Source organism: Gobius niger (assembly GCF_951799975.1).
Source record: "Gobius niger genome assembly, chromosome: 8".
NCBI lineage: Eukaryota > Metazoa > Chordata > Actinopteri > Gobiiformes > Gobiidae > Gobius > Gobius niger.
Window position 1 is genome coordinate 19019636 of NC_136859.1, and position 18781 is coordinate 19038416.

General features: G+C 39.9%; 2 protein-coding genes across 3 annotated transcripts in view; one reads left to right on the forward strand and one right to left on the reverse strand.

Annotated features, from left to right (window-relative positions):
* The window catches only part of triob (trio Rho guanine nucleotide exchange factor b), a 67778-nt gene extending 56903 nt beyond the window's left edge, over positions 1-10875 (forward strand). The window contains exons 40-61 of the mRNA XM_079561150.1: positions 1018-1113; positions 1556-1704; positions 1782-1848; positions 1924-2027; positions 2122-2191; positions 2286-2375; positions 2464-2556; positions 2637-2687; positions 2774-2851; positions 2938-3129; positions 3207-3384; positions 4009-4829; positions 5410-5663; positions 5757-5886; positions 5992-6019; positions 6097-6259; positions 6581-6702; positions 6969-7038; positions 7469-7669; positions 7752-7890; positions 8119-8305; positions 8532-10875. Of these exons, the coding sequence (XP_079417276.1) occupies positions 1018-1113; positions 1556-1704; positions 1782-1848; positions 1924-2027; positions 2122-2191; positions 2286-2375; positions 2464-2556; positions 2637-2687; positions 2774-2851; positions 2938-3129; positions 3207-3384; positions 4009-4829; positions 5410-5663; positions 5757-5886; positions 5992-6019; positions 6097-6259; positions 6581-6702; positions 6969-7038; positions 7469-7669; positions 7752-7890; positions 8119-8305; positions 8532-8929 (3681 nt within the window). The 3' untranslated portion in view covers positions 8930-10875. The remainder of the gene's footprint in view (positions 1-1017; positions 1114-1555; positions 1705-1781; positions 1849-1923; positions 2028-2121; positions 2192-2285; positions 2376-2463; positions 2557-2636; positions 2688-2773; positions 2852-2937; positions 3130-3206; positions 3385-4008; positions 4830-5409; positions 5664-5756; positions 5887-5991; positions 6020-6096; positions 6260-6580; positions 6703-6968; positions 7039-7468; positions 7670-7751; positions 7891-8118; positions 8306-8531) is intronic.
* Positions 10876-12570: 1695 nt separating this feature from the next.
* Positions 12571-15758, reverse strand: LOC306966272 (C-C chemokine receptor type 5-like). 2 transcript variants are annotated; one of them, XM_079560974.1, is made up of 4 exons: positions 15667-15758; positions 15142-15216; positions 14487-14561; positions 12571-13772 (listed from the first exon to the last, which is right to left on the reverse strand). In XM_079560974.1, the coding sequence occupies exons 1-4, from the start codon at positions 15684-15686 to the stop codon at positions 12692-12694; spliced, it is 1251 nt and encodes a 416-aa protein (XP_079417100.1). In that variant the 5' UTR covers positions 15687-15758; the 3' UTR covers positions 12571-12691. The 2 variants fall into 2 exon arrangements, with proteins under 2 accessions (XP_079417100.1, XP_079417101.1); XM_079560975.1 differs by lacking the exon at positions 14487-14561.
* Between the last annotated feature and the right edge of the window lie 3023 nt (positions 15759-18781).

An 18781-nucleotide genomic window follows, 5' to 3' on the forward strand; every position in this document is an offset into this window, starting at 1 on the left:
CTCTGGCATACATGCATGCATCAAGCAACCATTCAACCACATATTACTCTTTTTATACTTTAGATTATATTAATGTACACACCAAGCTTAACGAGAAACTTGTTTATAAAATACAGTAAACTTGTAACACAATTTGATCTCTAATTGCTTTTCTCTTTTCCTCTCTGTTGGATGTGGCATGTCCCTTCTTCTAGCATTACGTTGATTTCTGTTCTGCTTCTATTCTCTCCCAGTTTCCCTATCTCTCCATGTAAAACCACTTCAGCGTCTCCTCTTCACATTTAATTTTGCCATTTAATTTGCGTTTTCCTTTCACTCGTTCTCTAACTAAATGTCATCCTCTTGAGTGTAATGACTTGCCTGTTGCTCCCCTGAATACTCCATTCATGTTTCCGCAGTCGCCCGAGTTCATTGGGCTGAATGGGGTAATTCCATTCAGTCTAAAGCGGATTTAAAGATTTGCCTGTCGTTATGTCCTTCTGTCTTCCTCTTCAATGGAGTATTCAGCAACACAGTTTATATACTGTAAACGGCTTGTGTTAAAGATCACAAGCATTGTTCTTAACCTAATCATACCTTGCATCCTCTACTTTACCCAAGACCAGTCTGTCATTGGCCCCATATTGGCTCTTAAGTACCCTTTTATTAGGGAGATTACACCCACCAAGTCCTCATTTTTGGAAAATTGAAGTCCCTTCTCCAAATGGTGAGCCTTGAATACTATTTGAATGAGCAATGTACAGAAACATTCACACAGAGATGACCGGAATATACTGTACTGCAGCTGGATACGCTGCAAATTTCCATCCATAAATAATAGAACAATAGAATAATAGAACTTTAGCAGAAATGGTTCCCACTCTATTATCATCTCTACAGTTCCAAAGAATGGGCACATTTATTGCAGTTATGTTGAAGCAACCCCTTTACAAGCAATACAAACAACAAATCTTTCATGCAGAGTATTACCTACTCAGCATTCACACACTTATATTATGTTTTCCTATATTTTTCTAGAGTGCATCTCGCTTGTCAGGGCGACCCAGCAGCTCCGAAACGCCTAGTGCCGCCGAACTGGTCAGTGCCATCGAGGAACTTGTGAAGAGCAAGATGGTAAGGCATGACATGTACTGAGCTCACAAGTACAGTGGCACATTTTGTTCAAAAATCAATTGTCGCTGGTGTTGTTGTCGGAGAATGGCATCTCATGGGTTACGAGTCATCAGCTAAGATTGTGAGTCACACTGCCAGCTGTCCTTCTCCGGCAAATGGGCATTGCGCTGTATTGTAGCTTTTGCAAAGTTGGTTATGGGTCTAAGTTAATATCAGATTTGCTGTTGTGTCTCACTTTTAAGTTTAAAGTTCTGACACTGAGACAAAAAACTGTACACAATGAATTGAAGGAAATGTGGTAGTTGTAATTTTTCCGCAAATAAATGAGAAAGATTGTCGATTTTTGGGACCTATGACTGATTCGGGTCTACCCTGCCTTAGGCCCATCGTTGTCATGACACAGTTGACTTTTCACTCCTAACTTTTTACTTTGATTTTTCAGTCTCTGGAGGATCGTCCCAGCTCGCTGTCAGTGGAGCAGGGTGACAGCAGTTCGCCTTCACTAAATCCCTCTGACAACTCCCTCCTGTCCTCGTCCTCTCCCATCGATGAAGTAGAGGAGCGCAAGTCTGGCTTCCTCAAGAGGAGACAGTAAGTCACAAGTTATGAGGGCTTGTTCTGCTTGTAACCTTTACTTTAACCTGATGTTTATTAATTGTGTCCTGCAGTTATGTGCTTCTAGAGCTGGTTGAGACTGAGAGAGACTACGTCAGGGACCTTGGATCAGTGGTGGAGGTAAAACACAACAGAAAATTGCAAATCTTACAAATCAAGAGCGTCTGTAGTGACTGTTGTTTTTCTTCGTCACAGGGTTACATGAGCCGTATGAAGGAAGAGGGAGTCCCAGACGACATGAAAGGGAAAGACAAAATTGTGTTTGGAAATATTCATCAAATTTATGACTGGCACAAAGAGTATGTACAAGTGTTGCACCCTTCACAGATGTATGATCATTGTAGTAATGTGAATATGCTAAAGAAATTGTGTTTTGTTTTGTTTTCGCTGTAGTTTTTTCCTTGGAGAGCTGGAGAAGTGTCTGGAGGACCCTGACCGATTGGCACCATTATTTGTCAAACAGGTTTGGCTTATCTAATTTTGGTTTTCAATCTTAATGTGTGTTTTAGTGGTACTCTAAAAAGGTTTTAACACAACCATGTGTGTCTATGCTTCAGGAGCGGAGGCTACACATGTACATTGTTTTCTGCCAGAACAAGCCGAAATCTGAACACATTGTTTCTGAATACATAGATACTTATTTCGAAGTAAGTCTTGCCGAGTTATATTTCTATGAGGTGTCTGTAACATCTCTTCATCTAATGTTATGATTTTTTTCTTTCTTTTTTTTTGTAGGACCTAAAACAGCGTTTGGGTCACCGATTGCAGCTCACTGACTTGCTCATCAAACCAGTACAGCGTATCATGAAATACCAGCTCCTATTGAAGGTGTGCACGTTTTTTAACTCCATTTTTATATACAAATCCTTTTAAATAGTACTCTCTACTCAAAATACATTTTGTTTTAGGATCTTCTTAAAATTTCCAAGAAGGCCAGTGTAGACACAAACGAGCTGGAGGTAACTAAGGATTTTTTCTAGTTTTGTATGAGGTGTGCATCATAAATTGTATGTCTACTGACTTCCGTTTCTCTTCACATTTTTAGAAAGCTGTGGAGGTCATGTGTGTTGTCCCCAAGCGCTGCAATGACATGATGAATGTTGGACGACTTCAAGGCTTTGATGTGAGATATCTTTATTTTAGATGGCTTGCTCCATGGCCAGCAGTTGTATCAATGCGTGTTTGACAAGACTACATTTCTTTGTTTAGGGTAAAATAGTTGCACAGGGCAGATTGCTCCTCCAGGACACCTTCATGGTTTCAGACCAAGATGGAGGACTTTTATCCAGAATGAAGGAGAGGAGAGTCTTCTTGTTTGAACAGATTGTTATCTTTAGTGAACCCTTGGACAAAAAGAAGGGCTTCTCAACTCCAGGCTACCTCTTCAAAAACAGCATCAAGGTGTGTGCCCAGGAAAGATAATAATAAAAAAACATAGATTGTTTATAGATTTCACATGATATCACTCCTTTCTGTAGGTGAGCTGCTTGGGTCTTGAAGAAAACACGGATGACCCCTGTAAGTTCACACTGACCTCCAGATCGTCCAGTGGCAGCTTTGAGAGGTTCACAGTCCACTCAACCAGCCCTGGAGTCGGTCAGGTGTGGGTGCACCAAGTCAGTCAGATTCTAGAGAACCAGCGCAACTTTCTCAATGGTAAGAAAAATATGTTAACCCATTGTCAAGTCACAGCTGTCGGAAAGGGAAACTCCTATAGACTGATGAGTTCCTTTGATTTTAAATTTGTTGTTTTCTTTTTACTCTGTAGGGTAAGCTTGAACACTTTGCATTTACAACACTTCATGCTCTATACTGTATGTAATTGTTCTACTGTAACAGTTAAAGCAGTACTAAGTAACTCATGCCCCTAGAGGCCATAAGCGGCACTGCAGGTGTTGTAGCATCTTGCGTTTTTTTCCTCATTAATTGTCTGTGAGACTAAATACTACACTGACAGAAAAGGCAAAGGGAGAGAGGGATATTGTACATATATATTGTATCCAATTACACAATGTCGATCATTTATTTCACTCAAACTTGGCTGTAAATACTGTTTAAGAGGCGCTACTACACAATTAGCTTTGCCCGTTAGCCTGTTAGCTGCTTCTTCGTGATTCCATTAGTGTGTATTGGTGGGGGAGTTGCAAGCTGGTCTTCTGGCCAGAGACACCGGGGGAGATGAAAGACCCCCCCAATCGTCCCATTAACTCCGAAAAGGATTTAATAAGGTAAACACGTTACTTAGAGCTGCTTTAATTCTTAATGTCCTATCCTCAACAGCTCTCACCTCCCCCATTGAGTACCAGAAGAATCACGTTGGCGGTTCAAGTGGGCCGACCGGCAGTAGCAGTGGGAGTGGGGGTCATGCAGGAGGAAGCAGTCCGAACAACACCTCCAACATGGGTGGAGGTGGCGGAGGAGGTGGCCCAGGAGTAACTGGGGGGAACTCACTTTGTGGCCCCCGCTCTAGACCCTCTCGCATCCCACAGCCCTCGTCCCGCCTACCGCAGCCCGTGCACCACCACCACCATCCGGGCTCGGAGGGGCCCGACCGATCAGCAGGTATGTGGTCCAGCAGCCCACCTAAATCCCTACCCCTGAACCCTTTCCCAGAGACTAATGGAGAGCTATCAAAAGCAGAAGGTCAGAAAGTGGAGACATTTGGTAGCGCTTATGGAGCCAACAGTAATAACAGTAACAGACTATCAGGCGGCACCGAAGCTGGATTTCGACAAGGAGGTGGCGAGGATGCTCCGAAATCAGCTGCTAAACCTCAAAGAGCTATTGCACCTTTGAACTTGTCCCTGAAAAGCCCCCGAGTGGGAACTGTAGCCCCTATGATGTCTCAGTCTATCGGAGGAAAGGACTCGCCGGCAAGTCCTGCTCATAAAGGAAACCCGCTCTGGGCTGTGGTGGCTCCAGTGGTGTCCCCGTCTCCGTCAGGACGTCCCGCTTCCTTCTCTTTCCCAGGAGAGGGAGAGAGGGGAAGCCATGGTACGCCCCCTCATCATCGCCACTCCACAAACAGTAAGGATGTAGACCGGATGAGTTCCTGCTCCTCCACAAGTGAACAGTCCGTACAGTCCACTCAAAGTAATGGGGTAAGACCTCCGGCCATAAGAGGGAGAAACACTCACTAGAAACTAACTCCGCCTTCACTGATCCTTCTGTGGACATAGACATTGCTGCTGGCTTGAGCAACTACTTCGGCTGAAGATTAACAATTCTGTGGACTAACTGTGTGAGAGTGACGGCTCTTCTTGGACGTACTAACAGTGTAGACGATGCTACTGATGTGACTGCTGATATGCTGTACATAGCAACTAACTGACAGTTTTCACATTATCTCCAACACTTTTTTCTTCACGATCTATAAACAATCTTGTTGCCACAACTTATATCTTAAGGGAATTCACTTTTTCTGAATCTACATTATCAGCTCTTGCATATCTGATCTGATTCATAACTACTGTTCTTTCATTTTTGGCAGTGACTTACAATCTGTTTGAACACATTTCCCATGTTGACACATTTTTCTGATCTGCATGAATGATGTTTTATGCAAAACTGTCAATCAAATTTAGCATTTGATTGGTGTTAAAAGCTTCCCTTATTCACAAGTATACATACACTTTTTTTCTTGTAATGTTTTACTTATCTTGTTGTATTTTTCCTAAACAGAGTGAAAGCAGTAGCAGCAGCAGCAGTGTGTCCACCATGTTGGTGACCCAGGACTATGTGGCAGTGAAGGAGGATGAGATCAGTGTGGCGCAGGGTGAGGTGGTCCAGATTTTAGCCAGTAACCAACAGAACATGTTCCTGGTGTACCGAGCGGCCAATGAGCAGAGTCCTGCCGCAGAGGGCTGGATACCTGGCTATGTCCTGGGACACACCTCCTCCTCCACCACACCTGAGCTCACTGAAGGAACCATTCGGTAAGCATTATGCATGTTTATGTGTAATTTTTTGAAAAATTTGAATAGTTAAATTCATGTATTTAGCATCTTTATTGTTTGTCTTTCTGATAGAAAATCATTATCATGGCATACAGCACTCCGCATTCGCAGAAAATCTGAGAAAAAAGATAAAGATGGAAGGAAGCTAGACAATGGCTACCGCAAGTCTCAAGACAGCCTCGCCAACAAAGTCTCTGTCAAGGTAATACTTACTTAATAATAAAGCACTCAGTGTGACCTGTGGTAGAAGTTGTCTGTTTATTTGATAAATGCATAAATACACAATACATGTGTTTGGCTGTTTCAGCTCCTTAATCCCAACTTCATATATGATGGTAAGTCCTTGCTTTGTAGATTCAGCTGAAGACACTTGATTCAATGTGTTGATGCAGAGTTTCTATTCCTTCACTAGCCTCTCCAGAGTTCCTAGTCCCTGTCAATGATGTGTCGTGTGAGAGCGGCGACAGTGTTACTTTGAGGTGTAAAGTCTGTGGTCGACCCAGGGCTTCGGTGAGCTGGCGGGGACCCGAAAACGACATGCTCAGTAACAATGGACACTACAGCATCACCTACAGGTAATACACATGGCTTGAACGTCAACACTGGCTGTTCAGTCACATGCTGGTAGATTTCTGCTTTGATTTATAATAGTTGCTCCCACTTAATGGTTTTATATGTACGTTTTAATCAAGATTATGCTGATGCCATACAATGTATTTTTTAAGTCTATAGTAATTGACCATGACAGAGAAAAATAAATTCAACACAAACACATAAATGCAACACATTCTAACATCAAGCCTTGCCTTAATTACCCCAAATTACTTCTGTATTCACTCTGCACTGGACAGACACATATTTTGAATCAAATGTATTAACTGCCTTTAATTTTGCAGTGAGACAGGGGAGGCAACATTACGCATCCTGGGAGTGACAGTAGAAGACAGTGGCGTTTACACCTGTGTGGCCACTAATGTCGCAGGCACTGGCTCCTCTTCAGCTTGTCTCCAAGTCACAGGTGAGAATGGATTTATATATGATATTTTTTTTAAAGAACCTATGATGGACAGCTGGCATATGCAGATATGAAAAGCACATTACATCTACATTCATTTATTTTCATTCAAGACACAGAAACATGGCCCATAGAGCACATACAAACACTTAAAGTTTGTATATAAATGATGGTGTTTTATGGTGTCTCTTCCTCATATGTACTGTAATCATCATTAGCACTTTGATGAAAAAAATCATTATGATAACCTTTTTTTTTTTTCTTCCTAGGAATTTATGAAGACAGCAGCTGGAAAGGCAACTTTGAGCTTTATTACACAGAGATCACTGAACTGGGAAGGTATGCTTTATGTATTAAAGAGTCCATCTAGGTAGCACTTTGCAGTAAAGTAATGTCATGATCATAGAATGAAAATAGCATAGTACGTTAAAGTGTTATACTTTGATGATTATGGTAAATATAGAAAAATAACACTCACTTTATTTATTTCATGGTAATGAGATTTATTTTAACTTTTAACTTAACTCAGTTTGAAGTGAATTTCCAGGAAACCTGGAAACACTCTCTTCGTAATAGGGTGGAAAATGCAGCCCTGTCTCCATTCTATGACCATTTTTATTGAATTATTGAATTATCTTGATTTAATAACAAACTTGGTGGGTTCTGCAAAACAGTATTTTGCTTTTATTTGCACATGGAAACGACAATAAAGTGGAACATCATTTAGAAAGTGTTGCTTGTAAGTCTAATTTTCATTTTGGCATGATAGGGGTCGATTCTCGGTGACCAAGCGGTGCGACCAGAGGGGAAGTAAACGCACTGTTGCAGCTAAGCATGTGAACAAGAAGCTTCAGCGCAGAGAACAAGTGCAACAGGAAGTCCGCCTTCTACAGACCGTGGACCACCCCAACCTGGTGCGCCTGCTGGACACATACGAGACCCCCAACAGCTATGTGCTGGTGCTCGAGATGTACGATCAAAACCTTTCCCTTTAAACCAACAGTGCTGTAAATAGTCACCAAAATTGTAAAGCCATTGTTCTGGTGTTCCAGGGCTGACCAGGGAAGATTTCTGGACTACATTGTGAGCTGGGGAAACCTAACAGAGGAGAAAGTGGTTCTTTATCTCAGAGACATTCTTGAGGCTCTTCATTACCTGCACAGCTGGAGAATAGCTCATCTGGATATAAAGGTAACAAATCTGCATAATAATTATAACAATTTACTTTAAAATAAGCTTGAATTGTTGCCTTCCATGTGTACTAAATATATGTGCATTTTTTTAAATTATTATTATTATTTATTTATTTATTTATTTATTATCATGCCTTCTGCCATAGCAAATAAAATGTGGGCATGATTTGCTCAATTTCTTCATCAATCATTGTATTTTCATTGATGACTTATCTTTTTCTCTCAGCCTGAGAACATCCTGGTGGAGCATGCCTCCTCTCAGCCTGTGATCAAGCTGACAGACTTTGGCGACGCTGTTCACCTGAGCCAGTCTTCCTCTCACACCCACCATCTTTTGGGAAACCCAGAATTCTCTGCACCCGAGGTGGTCCTGGGTCAGCCTGTCTCACTGACGTCTGATCTCTGGAGCTTAGGTACAGTATGAAATTCAGCAAAATAGATTATTCAGTCATTTGGCATTATCTCTTAAGTCGACATGTTTTAAGTAAGAAAAGTAAAATGCAAGGGCTCTCGCTGCATTATAGTCATGAGCGTCAAAACGTATAATTTTACCCGGTAGTTTTATTACTCCAGCTGCTCATTACATTTTTAATAGGGTGTTTTTTATCTATTTATTTATGTTTGTAAAATGCTTCCCAGGGGTGGTGACCTATGTGTTGCTGAGCGGTGCCTCTCCTTTCCTTGATGAAAGTCTGGAGGAGACTTGCCTGAACATCTGTCGTCTGGACTTCAGTTTTCCTGAGGACTACTTCCAGGGCGTAAGCATGGCAGCCAAGGACTTTGTGTGTCTCCTGCTTCAGGGTGAGGTGGACCGCCGCCCCTCGGCTGGCCTCTGCCTTCAGGACCCCTGGCTCCAGTCTCGGGGCCTCATCAATGGAGACTACCACCACCAAGCCCTGCCACAGAACCACCACAGCGCCCCTTTGGACACATCCAGGCTCATCTCATTCATCGAGAGACGGAAACACCAGAATGATATTCGGCCTATTGCCTCCATTAAGTCCTTTCTACATAGCCGCCTGCTGAACCACATGTGAGCGGCTATTGAAAAAGATACATGTAGCCATTTATTGATATTTTTCTGAAGATGTAAGTGTGATTCAGTTGAGCTGAGTCTAAAAATCCTCCTTTTCCTGCCACTAAAGTCCTGCTGCTGCTGACTGACCTCTGCTGAGAAAAACCTACGCGTCTCTTCTCTTCGCCCTATGAACATTTAGGCATATACAGTCCATATGCCGGCACAAACAAACTGTTGGAATCTGAGATTTCAAAGGTTTGACTTTGCAGGGAGAAGCTTTCTCAACAAAGCCAGCACGAGCAACGTGTTTTTGACAGTGTTCAACAGAAACTAGAAAACTGTATAATAAAGAGTAATTCAGGCTGCTTTCAGTTCATAAATGTTTTTCTTTTTTGTAACGAGAGATTACCTTTTGTAAATGTAATGGTGTACATTAAGAAAACAGAACTGTCTTTATTCATATCTTTTGGAAAGCTAAAGTGAGTTGTTAGAATGGATGTTAAGAGCAGTGACCATTAGCAGGTCACTGGAACAAGATGAAGACCAAAACCATGTTTCCTACATGCATTGTATTCTCCTTCAGTGCAATAGTTTGCTTAATGTTATGCCCCTTGTTTATTATTAAACTATTCTGAACTTAGTTTAGATGGACTTTGAGAAGCATTAAAGCTATTGGGCATCAGCTTTTGCAGATTTTTACTCGCATCCGCCTTATTTGTATATAAAGTACTGCCTTTCATCTTAAAGAAGTTCTCAAACAAAAGCGCGTGAGCGTTAGTGAATTCATGCTGTTCAAATTGGTGAAATAATTTTCACTTTGAACAAACAACAAACATGGTCATGTTTCGCTTTGATTCTCATGTGCAATGTTGCAGCTTTAACATTTATGCAACTATTTATGAACAATTGTGTTGTAGTTGTATTCTTAAAAAGGCATGTACATACGGTACTGCGATAGATGTCTGTAATGTGTTAACTCTATTAAGTTCAGTATTACAACCTGAAGCCCGGTGTTTTATATAGAATAACTGCATTACAATATAATATAGGCACTTATGCTTTCATTGTTTTATTTTATGTAACAATACCAAAGTTGACTATGTTTTTGTTTTTCTTTCTTTCTTTAATTTATAAGCACACTAAACCCAGACACATGCGTGTTTACATAGATTTGGTCTGGTTTTTATTTATTTTTCTTGTAATTAATAATTTGTTTGGTGTTTTATCAATGAGAAATATTTCACTTGTCTGAAGCTGTGCACAAAGTGGTTTGCTGTGTCAGATTGTTTTCCGTTTTCTAGAAACGGATGCCGGCATATGTTGCATAGAATTTCTTCCTATATGAAAATGTAGTCATTGGTCAAACTTGAGCAAGCAATAAGTCTGTAACACACAGGTTTTCTTGCCCAATCAACTTAAGATACTGAACAGTGCGTATTGGAATAATCGAGCTCTCTTAATTCTATACTAAAACATTTCATCAAAAAGGAATATTTCTTTTTAAGTGCCAGTGGGTTGACTCTAGTGCAAGAGAGTGATCTAACCACTACTTCCTGATGGTCATTGTCAGTTTAATTTTTCAATAACAGTTTGAGTGTTGTTTTGTACAGTCCTGTCTCTAATATTTAATTTATTATGTAAATGTGGGTTTCCTGTTATGCCAATAAAATCTCACAATAATTAAAATATGAAGAAGTAATAAAATGCCTTGGAGAAACCTGATCTTGTCCCAATGTAAAGCTGTACAGAGAGGCTGAGCTGTAACCTCATAACTACTGTATGTCCTATTTTAAATACACATTGTACCAGACTGCAGCGATGTCGATTTGAATGTCTTATTCTGATTGCTTTTGTTTAATTTTGCATGTATATTTCTCTGTACAGAAGATTGTGTTTAAATGTTATGTGTTGTAAATATTTTATTTTGTCTTGTTAATTTGCCATTAAACGTATAATGAGCAACAATGGTTTGCACTTTTACTGTAACACAATCAACATTATTAGGAAAGAAGTTTAATGATGACCTGTTTTTCCTCCTGAAATAAAATAAAGATTTAAATGCCTTATGCCACAGTTCATACAAACACTGGGGATGTGTCACATGATGCTGTATCTGCTGCTCCTCACTTGTACCTCAGGCTTGATTAAACATTAAATGTGGACATGCTGCTTAAATTTAAGCCACAGTTTGTCACATTTATGCAGCTTTTCAAAACTGGAGTCCTAGGACCCAAGACTTAGGTGAGACACAATATATTTCTTCTTTTGAGTGTGTGTCAAAAAGTGCTTTTAGGTAAGTCACCATACTTTTTATTCATTTGTTGACTGTATGCTGCTGGTGGTAATTCACTTAAATTAACTGTAACTAGTACACAGATGTAGTGAATATATTTATGCATAGGCTATACTTGCTTATATATAGCTTCATAGCGCATCCTAAACAGAGTGCATTGGTTGGTTACCGTGCAACTACCACTAGATGGCACTAACTAAGCATTTGATACAACTGCATAAGGCTGGACACAGAAAATATTACGTGAACCGAAGAAAGTTTATTGTTTTGTCAATATATTGTACAAAAACAGTAGAATGGCCAACAGAAAATAAATAAATATGCACACATAAAAAACAACAACAGTAGAATCTGCTACTACTGATTCACATGCGAGGTACAGGTGTCGAGAATAATACTATTCACATTTATCTTGACTATTAGACTAAAATTTTGGCAGAGCTGTACATACAGTACATACATTCCTAGCAGGGCATAGTAAAAGCCAAGAATTTACATTCAGATTTTTTATTTTATTTTAAACAAACATTCATATTATTATTTCAAACAACATTTAATACAAAATCTGACTTTACATTTATTTGTCCCGACCAAATAAATAAATTATACAAAATCCGACTTTAAATTCATGTACTCTTCTGATTTGGGCTTTTCTTAATCACACCAATATTACTGTATTAAGAATTTTAACAATATGCTTTAGCGCCTTTTATGACAGGAAATATGTGCTTACTGAAACTAGAAGGTTGAGGTGTGCACTTCCCTTCGACTTGGTGGTTTGCAGTAGGTGCACATATGCAATCATCTAGTGCATCTGCACCATGGTCTGAGCCATAGTGTCATCTTCTTCAAAAGTGTCAAAACATTTGTTTTAGTCCTTTTAGCCAAGTTGTATTGTCCACATTTTGGTCAGCATTCTATTTTTCTGAAAATATTGCATGAATCCAGATATCCTTTTATGTTTTATTTATTTATTGGTTTTACTTGGTCTAATTTCCATTCGTTGTCCCCCACGCACACTCTCAAACACACTCTCATTAATCCTGGCCTATTGTAGGCTACATGTTTTTAGTGGTAGGGGAAACTGGAGTACCCAGAGGAAACCTATGCAGACACGGGGAGAACATGTAAACTCCACACAGAATGGCCCCGTCCTGGTGGGAATCGAACCCGGACATTCTAACTGTGAGGCACAAGCACTAACCACTGTGCCACCGTGCCGCCCTGAACTCTTTCATCTCTGCTTGGCCTCAATGAGAACACTATGTGTGTAGTGCTTTATAAGCGGTATTTAGTTGCACTAAATGCACTTCGATTCTCTTCTATTTTTCACCTTTATCTTAAACATTTTCACTTTAAAATGTAGCCTTAATTTATGTGATAATGTTGACCTTGTTTGCCACTGCTACTATAGGTGAATGCATACGTAATATGTTGAAATCTGATCCTAACCACGGCCCGCGACCACATGGTTCTAGTCCCCATTTTTTAAACAGCTGTGCTCCTCTCGTCTAGGCTGCTGGTTTGAGAGTACACCGACATACGGGCTCTATCCTGGGGAAGCAGGACCTTGATAAACCTGCACATTTTACACGGAGACCTGTTAATTAACTTTATCAGATGCTTCCTAAACTTCTCCCCGACAAAGACATACAGGATGGGATTGAGACAACTGTGAGAATAGGACACTGCCTGTGTTGCCTGTGAAGCCAGGACTATCGCTTGGCTGCTCGCGCATCCGGTATAGACATCAAGTAACTCTAAGGCTTTAAAGAAAGATGCAATGTTATAGGGGACCCAACAACAGAAGAATACAATTACAACAACGAGAACCAGTCGGATGGTTTGCTTCTTAGAGGTCTGACATGACATTAATCTCCAGATGATTTGTGAATAACAGAATCCCATGATGAGTAGTGGCACTAATAGTCCCACCACATTCATTTTGAAAACACTAAAGACCCTCCATGAGTGTTGGAACTCTGACTTATCATAGGCGGAGTAAGAAGGAATGCACAACATTCTGTCACCCATAAGTTTTTCTTCAAGAAAGATATTGTCCGGGAAAGATGCCAAAAATCCCGCTATCCATGTGACTATGGCTGCAATCATCCCATAAGAGCGCGTCCTTGCCCTTATGGCATAAACAGCATGTACAACAGCCAAGTATCGGTCAATGCTCATGAGGCAAATGAAGAAGATGCCACAGTAGAAGACGATGTTGTAGACTCCGAGGATCAGTTTGCACATGGCATCTCCACATCTCCATTGGTCCCAGGCTTGGTGCGCTAGGAATGGCAAAGTGCACACAAGGAGGAGGTCCACAAGAGCCAGGTTTAGAAGACAGACATCGGTCATACTCCGGAGACGCACCCCGCACACGATCACCCAAAGGACCAGTACATTTCCCGCAAAGCCAAGCAGGAAGAATAAAGTGAAGAGGATGGGGAGGAAGTAGGCTCCATGGCGCTCATAGGAACAGGGCATATACTCGCTCATATCGTACTCATTGTAATCCAGATAGTCATAAGTTTCACTGGTGTCATCAATGGTTGAATCATCTGGAAATCTGTCAAAGAGAGAAACCCATTATAAAACAGCAAGCCACCTGTGTCTTATGCTTGGTATTAACTTGCCGGAATATGTCATTTTCAGTAAATAATTAAAACTAAAATAAATGTAGCTATCAGTTGAAACGAGATTGTGTTGTAATAAAATATAACTAATAAAACTGCCTGAAAGTTTAGACCTCAGTCAGCCAAATATTAACAAAGTAAGATCTTGTGGTACTGGAGAGCCACAGTTAGTTGGTATACTTGGTGTGAATATTTTGAGAATCATGTAAAAAGCTACTTAACACCACTACAGTTACTACTACAGTGCAGGACACCATGCTTTGAAACAGGGACAAACCCTGGCAGCAGTGCACTGTTTCAGAGGAACACTTAAGGCAGTATACTCTGGGTTCCCCACCTTAAAAAACGCTCAGTTGCAGCGGCTCAGGACTAACTCAGCAACTCGATGCAATTTTGTTGTACAATTGTACAATGACAGATAAAGAACGCTACAAAAGCACAGTAAAAGTGCCTTTAACATCTGTAACCATAATTAACATACAACATATTTTTAACAAACAATTTAAAAAACCTGTCTATGCACTGTTTCTTAGTAACTGGATCCAAACAAGGCATGCAGAAAAACAACTTTTCTTCAAAAGTAAATCATGTCCATGTATGTATACCATTATCAAGTACATGGTTGATATGCGTGCATTGGAACTTACCTTGTTGTGACATATTCCGTGGTCAAATTGGTCCATGCCGTTAAAGCAGGACTCGGTGTCACCATACTCCACTGGCTGGAAAACATGACCAAATACAAAAGAATGTGGGTGGGGAATAAAAACAAAGTGAAGGAATCATGGAATTAAAGGCTGTCTCAACACAAGTACTCAGAGCAACTGGATTGGGAACATTGTTTTCTACAGTACATAAGGCAATAATATAAAATAGGACCAACCAGCTTTGTCAGACTCTCATCCAAAAGGCTGACAAAGGATGAGAAGCGAAACGTTCTATACTTAAATTACAGAGTAGAGAAGATAACTCAAGAACCTTCATTGAAGCTGGAGAAAGTTGTATGTCAACATCTCACTTATTTTATTCTGTCTAATCATGTGTTTGATACTTTCCAGTCAGGCTTTTGGCTCCACCACAACACTGACACCACTGACCAAGGTGACAAACGATATCCGAATGAAAACCAACCAAATCATGTCCCTGTATGCTTGCTTTGTTAATGTGTTGTCCCTAGTCAGTAGTGCATGAGGCATATTTATGCCTATTTCATATATAGTTTTTTTCATCTTAGCCATTACTTAAAATATTTTTACATACCATTTTCAAATACTTGGATGATATGTGTGCATTGAAACTTACGTAGTTGTGACATATTCCCTGGTCAAATTGATCAATGCAGTTAAAGCAGGACTCGATGTCGCCATACTCCACTGACTGAAAAACATGAAAGTGATACCAGTGCCAAATACAAAAGAATGTGGGTGAAGAATAAAACCCCAGTGAAGGAATCATGGAATAAAAGGCTGTCTCAACACAAGTACTCACTCAAGCAACTGGATTGGAAACATTGTTTTCTACGGTACATAAGGCTATAATACAAAATAGGACCAATAGTATCCATTTAGAAGCAGAACATAATTTACATAGTTTACCATTACTTATAACATGGCTATCAACCCTGCAAAATGTGAGTGAATAAAACATAAGGAGGCTTCACTAACTTTTAGATATCAGTTAACTATCAATTCTCTCTCCATGAGTTTTGTCAATATTCACTATTTTATTGATAAACCAAATCAGCTAAAAAAAAAAAAAAAATATATATATATATATATATATATATCAGATCAAAAATGAATTACGTGAAGCATATCCAAATATTACCTTTTTATGGTTGTGTTCATCTTGCAAAGTGACAGTACGTGATGCACTATGTTAATTTGGTGAAACTTGAGCCGAGTGGTTGAAAATGAGGGTGGGCTTGCAACCTTTAACTGCAGTATATGTATGACTTCCTTAGATGAACCGCACACTGTGTTTAAACCACAGTCTTTACCATTATGTAAGAATAAAGGAACTGCAGATGCACGCCACAGTATATAAACATATCTTGTAATGGGAGCCAAGAGCCTAGAGTATTGACTAATCTCTGTATTTAGATAACTTTACTGAGGTATTCAAAGCCTAGCAGAAAGATACTGTCAGCATAGAAGGGGGAAACTTGTTTCAGCAAACAACTAAAACAATCAAACCAAAGTACAGCTACTGTTTTCTATAGATTTTTTTTAAATTATGAACAAAAATTGGTGACTTAATAAAGGCTATAAAGTAACAGTCCTTATTCCATGCACTGACTCATAGATGATGGGGTAACGCAGCAACAGTGCAATTATCTGAGTCACCAATAGGGCGATGCTGATGTTCTGAAAATATGTACAGTTATTTAAAATGTGATACAACTGAAGTGTTTGAAGGAAGACCACCAGATTATAAGGGACCCAACACACAACAAATAAACAAACTATCACCAACACCAGCTTTACTGTCTTGTCTCTCTGAATTCTTTTTTTTTGGACAGCACTGTCAAGATTTTCACATAACAGAAAATGATTATCGGCAGGCACAAAAAAATAATAATATATGGATTGTTTTAACATTAAAGAGGGGGTATTATGCTTTTTTCAATCACATAGATAGCACCAGTCTATAGCACACTATGATGACGAAACCCTCTGTTGGTCTGTAAATGCAGCAAATTAGAATAACTGCCTTGTATAAAATTGCTCTCTCAAAATGGCTATAGCGAATGTGTTGAAATAGGCCTCTGTCTCTTTAAGAACCTCTGACCCTTTCCGACACGCCCCCTCCACACTCTGTCTGTGGCATCAGTGGGAAGGGGGTTCTGCTGAGGAGCAGTGATTGGTTACTCGGCTGGTGACGAAAGCTCGGAGGCGTCTCCAGGAGGTGGGGGCGTTCCTAGGAGGACTCAGGCAAACCTATCCCTAAAATGGCCGCCATCAGAGTTTTTACAGATTTCTCAAAAATACGTGAATGTGCCAAGGCAACACTTCAGGCATGTTTTTAATGAGGGAATGACATAATAACATGATGTAAAGCTTGAAAAAGTCGATTTTGCATAATACCCCCCTTTAAATAAGTTCATATTACTTATTTCTAAACTTTGAAATGTAAATAAATGTCATGTGAAATAGCTGTGTCAAATCAAATCTCCAAATGTTGTGTAAAAAAATCAGAATAAAGAGTTTTGGAATATTGACAGTGTTTTTCTATCTTATTGACAAAAAAACCCTGTGGCTTTGCACATTTACAAACCTAACAAAGACCTACCTAAAACAGACTTAATAGGACAAAATATTTTTCATAACCTGACAAATTCTACAAAAAGGAGGTACTAATAAGTCAGGATATGAGGACACCTACCTCCAACCTGCAAGTCCTGGACGTGGTCCGAAGAGAGATTCAAGGGAGTCATCATCAAAGTTTTCCGCAGTAGTTTATCACAAACCTGGCAAAATATAAAACATGTGTTAGTTAGACTGCTTTTACGTTGCCAACAGATGAATGTGGAGACACTATTTAAAGCAGATCATGCTAAAATGATACGCACCAGCACAGTAGCAGCAATGCACTCAGAGTTCAAGTGAGAAGTGAACACACAGGTCTGACACATGGGAGTTTGAGTTCTACACAGTGATGTCATATCACTACGCATTATTTGATTTACAGTGTACTTTTTCAAAATAAACTAGTTTTAAAAGGTTAAATCGAGTTAATGTTCACACTAAAACATTTACAGTTGAACCCTAAAACATATGGATAATCTCTCTATGGCAGGCCTAGAGATCCAAGGTTCCAGCAACCTTTTGGGGGTCAGCCCATTAGTCCGACAACCCAGTAATCCGACATCTCATTATTCCTAAAATGTCCCATTGAGAAGGGGTGCCATTAGTCCGACATCTCTTTAGTCAGAAAAAAAGTTACCCATTGGACCGAAGTCCCATTGTTCCGACCATAAACAGCGGAGATGTGCTTGGAGTTTAGGGTTAGGGTTAACTGTTTGGATTGCCATGATAACAGATATATAACATATTTCATGTAAAATGGTAAAGGTTCCATCCATCCATTCATTTTCTTCCGCTTTATCCGGGGCCGGGTCGAGGCAGCAGTCTCAACAGAGATGCCCAGACTTCCCGATCCACGCACCTCTTCCAGCTGTTCTGGGGGGACCCCGAGGCGACACCAGGCCAGCTCGGAGACATAGTCCCACCAGCGTGCCCTGGGCCTTCCACAAGGCCTTGTCCCACTAGGACATGCCATCCTTTCGACGTAAAGGAGCAGCGACTCTACTCCGAGCTGGTAAAAGTTTATATTAGTTAAAGAGTTTCATTCTTCATTACTTCATTTAGTAATTGCCAAAATAAATAATACATTTTCTCATTTTCTTTAATACAGAGGAAGGAAAAAAGTGCAAATTTATCACATTTCTGCCAATTGGTAATAAAATGTGGTCTTTATTAAAATCAGAAGAATGAGTAAACAGTGTCTGCTTAAACTAATACCACCCAAACATTTACATTTTATCATATTAATGAATATATTTATGGATAGCCCATACACCAATAGCTTCATAGCGCATCCTGTTGAAAATATCAAGAAAATCCTGCAGCATCTGTGCCACCAGAGATACAGGAAATCTAATCTAAACAGAGTGCACTGGTTGTCACAGTTGCCACTAGATGGCACTAACTAAGCATTTGATACAACTGCATAGGGCTGGGCACAGAAAATATGAATCGTTGAAAGTTTATTGTTAGGTAAATATATTAACATTAATATTAGATAAATATGCACCCAAAAAAATGTAGAATCTGCTAATTTGCATGCAAGGTAACTGTGTCGAGAATAATACTATTAACATTTATCCTGACTATTAGACTACAATTGTGGCAGAGCTCTAAAGACATACATTCCTAACATG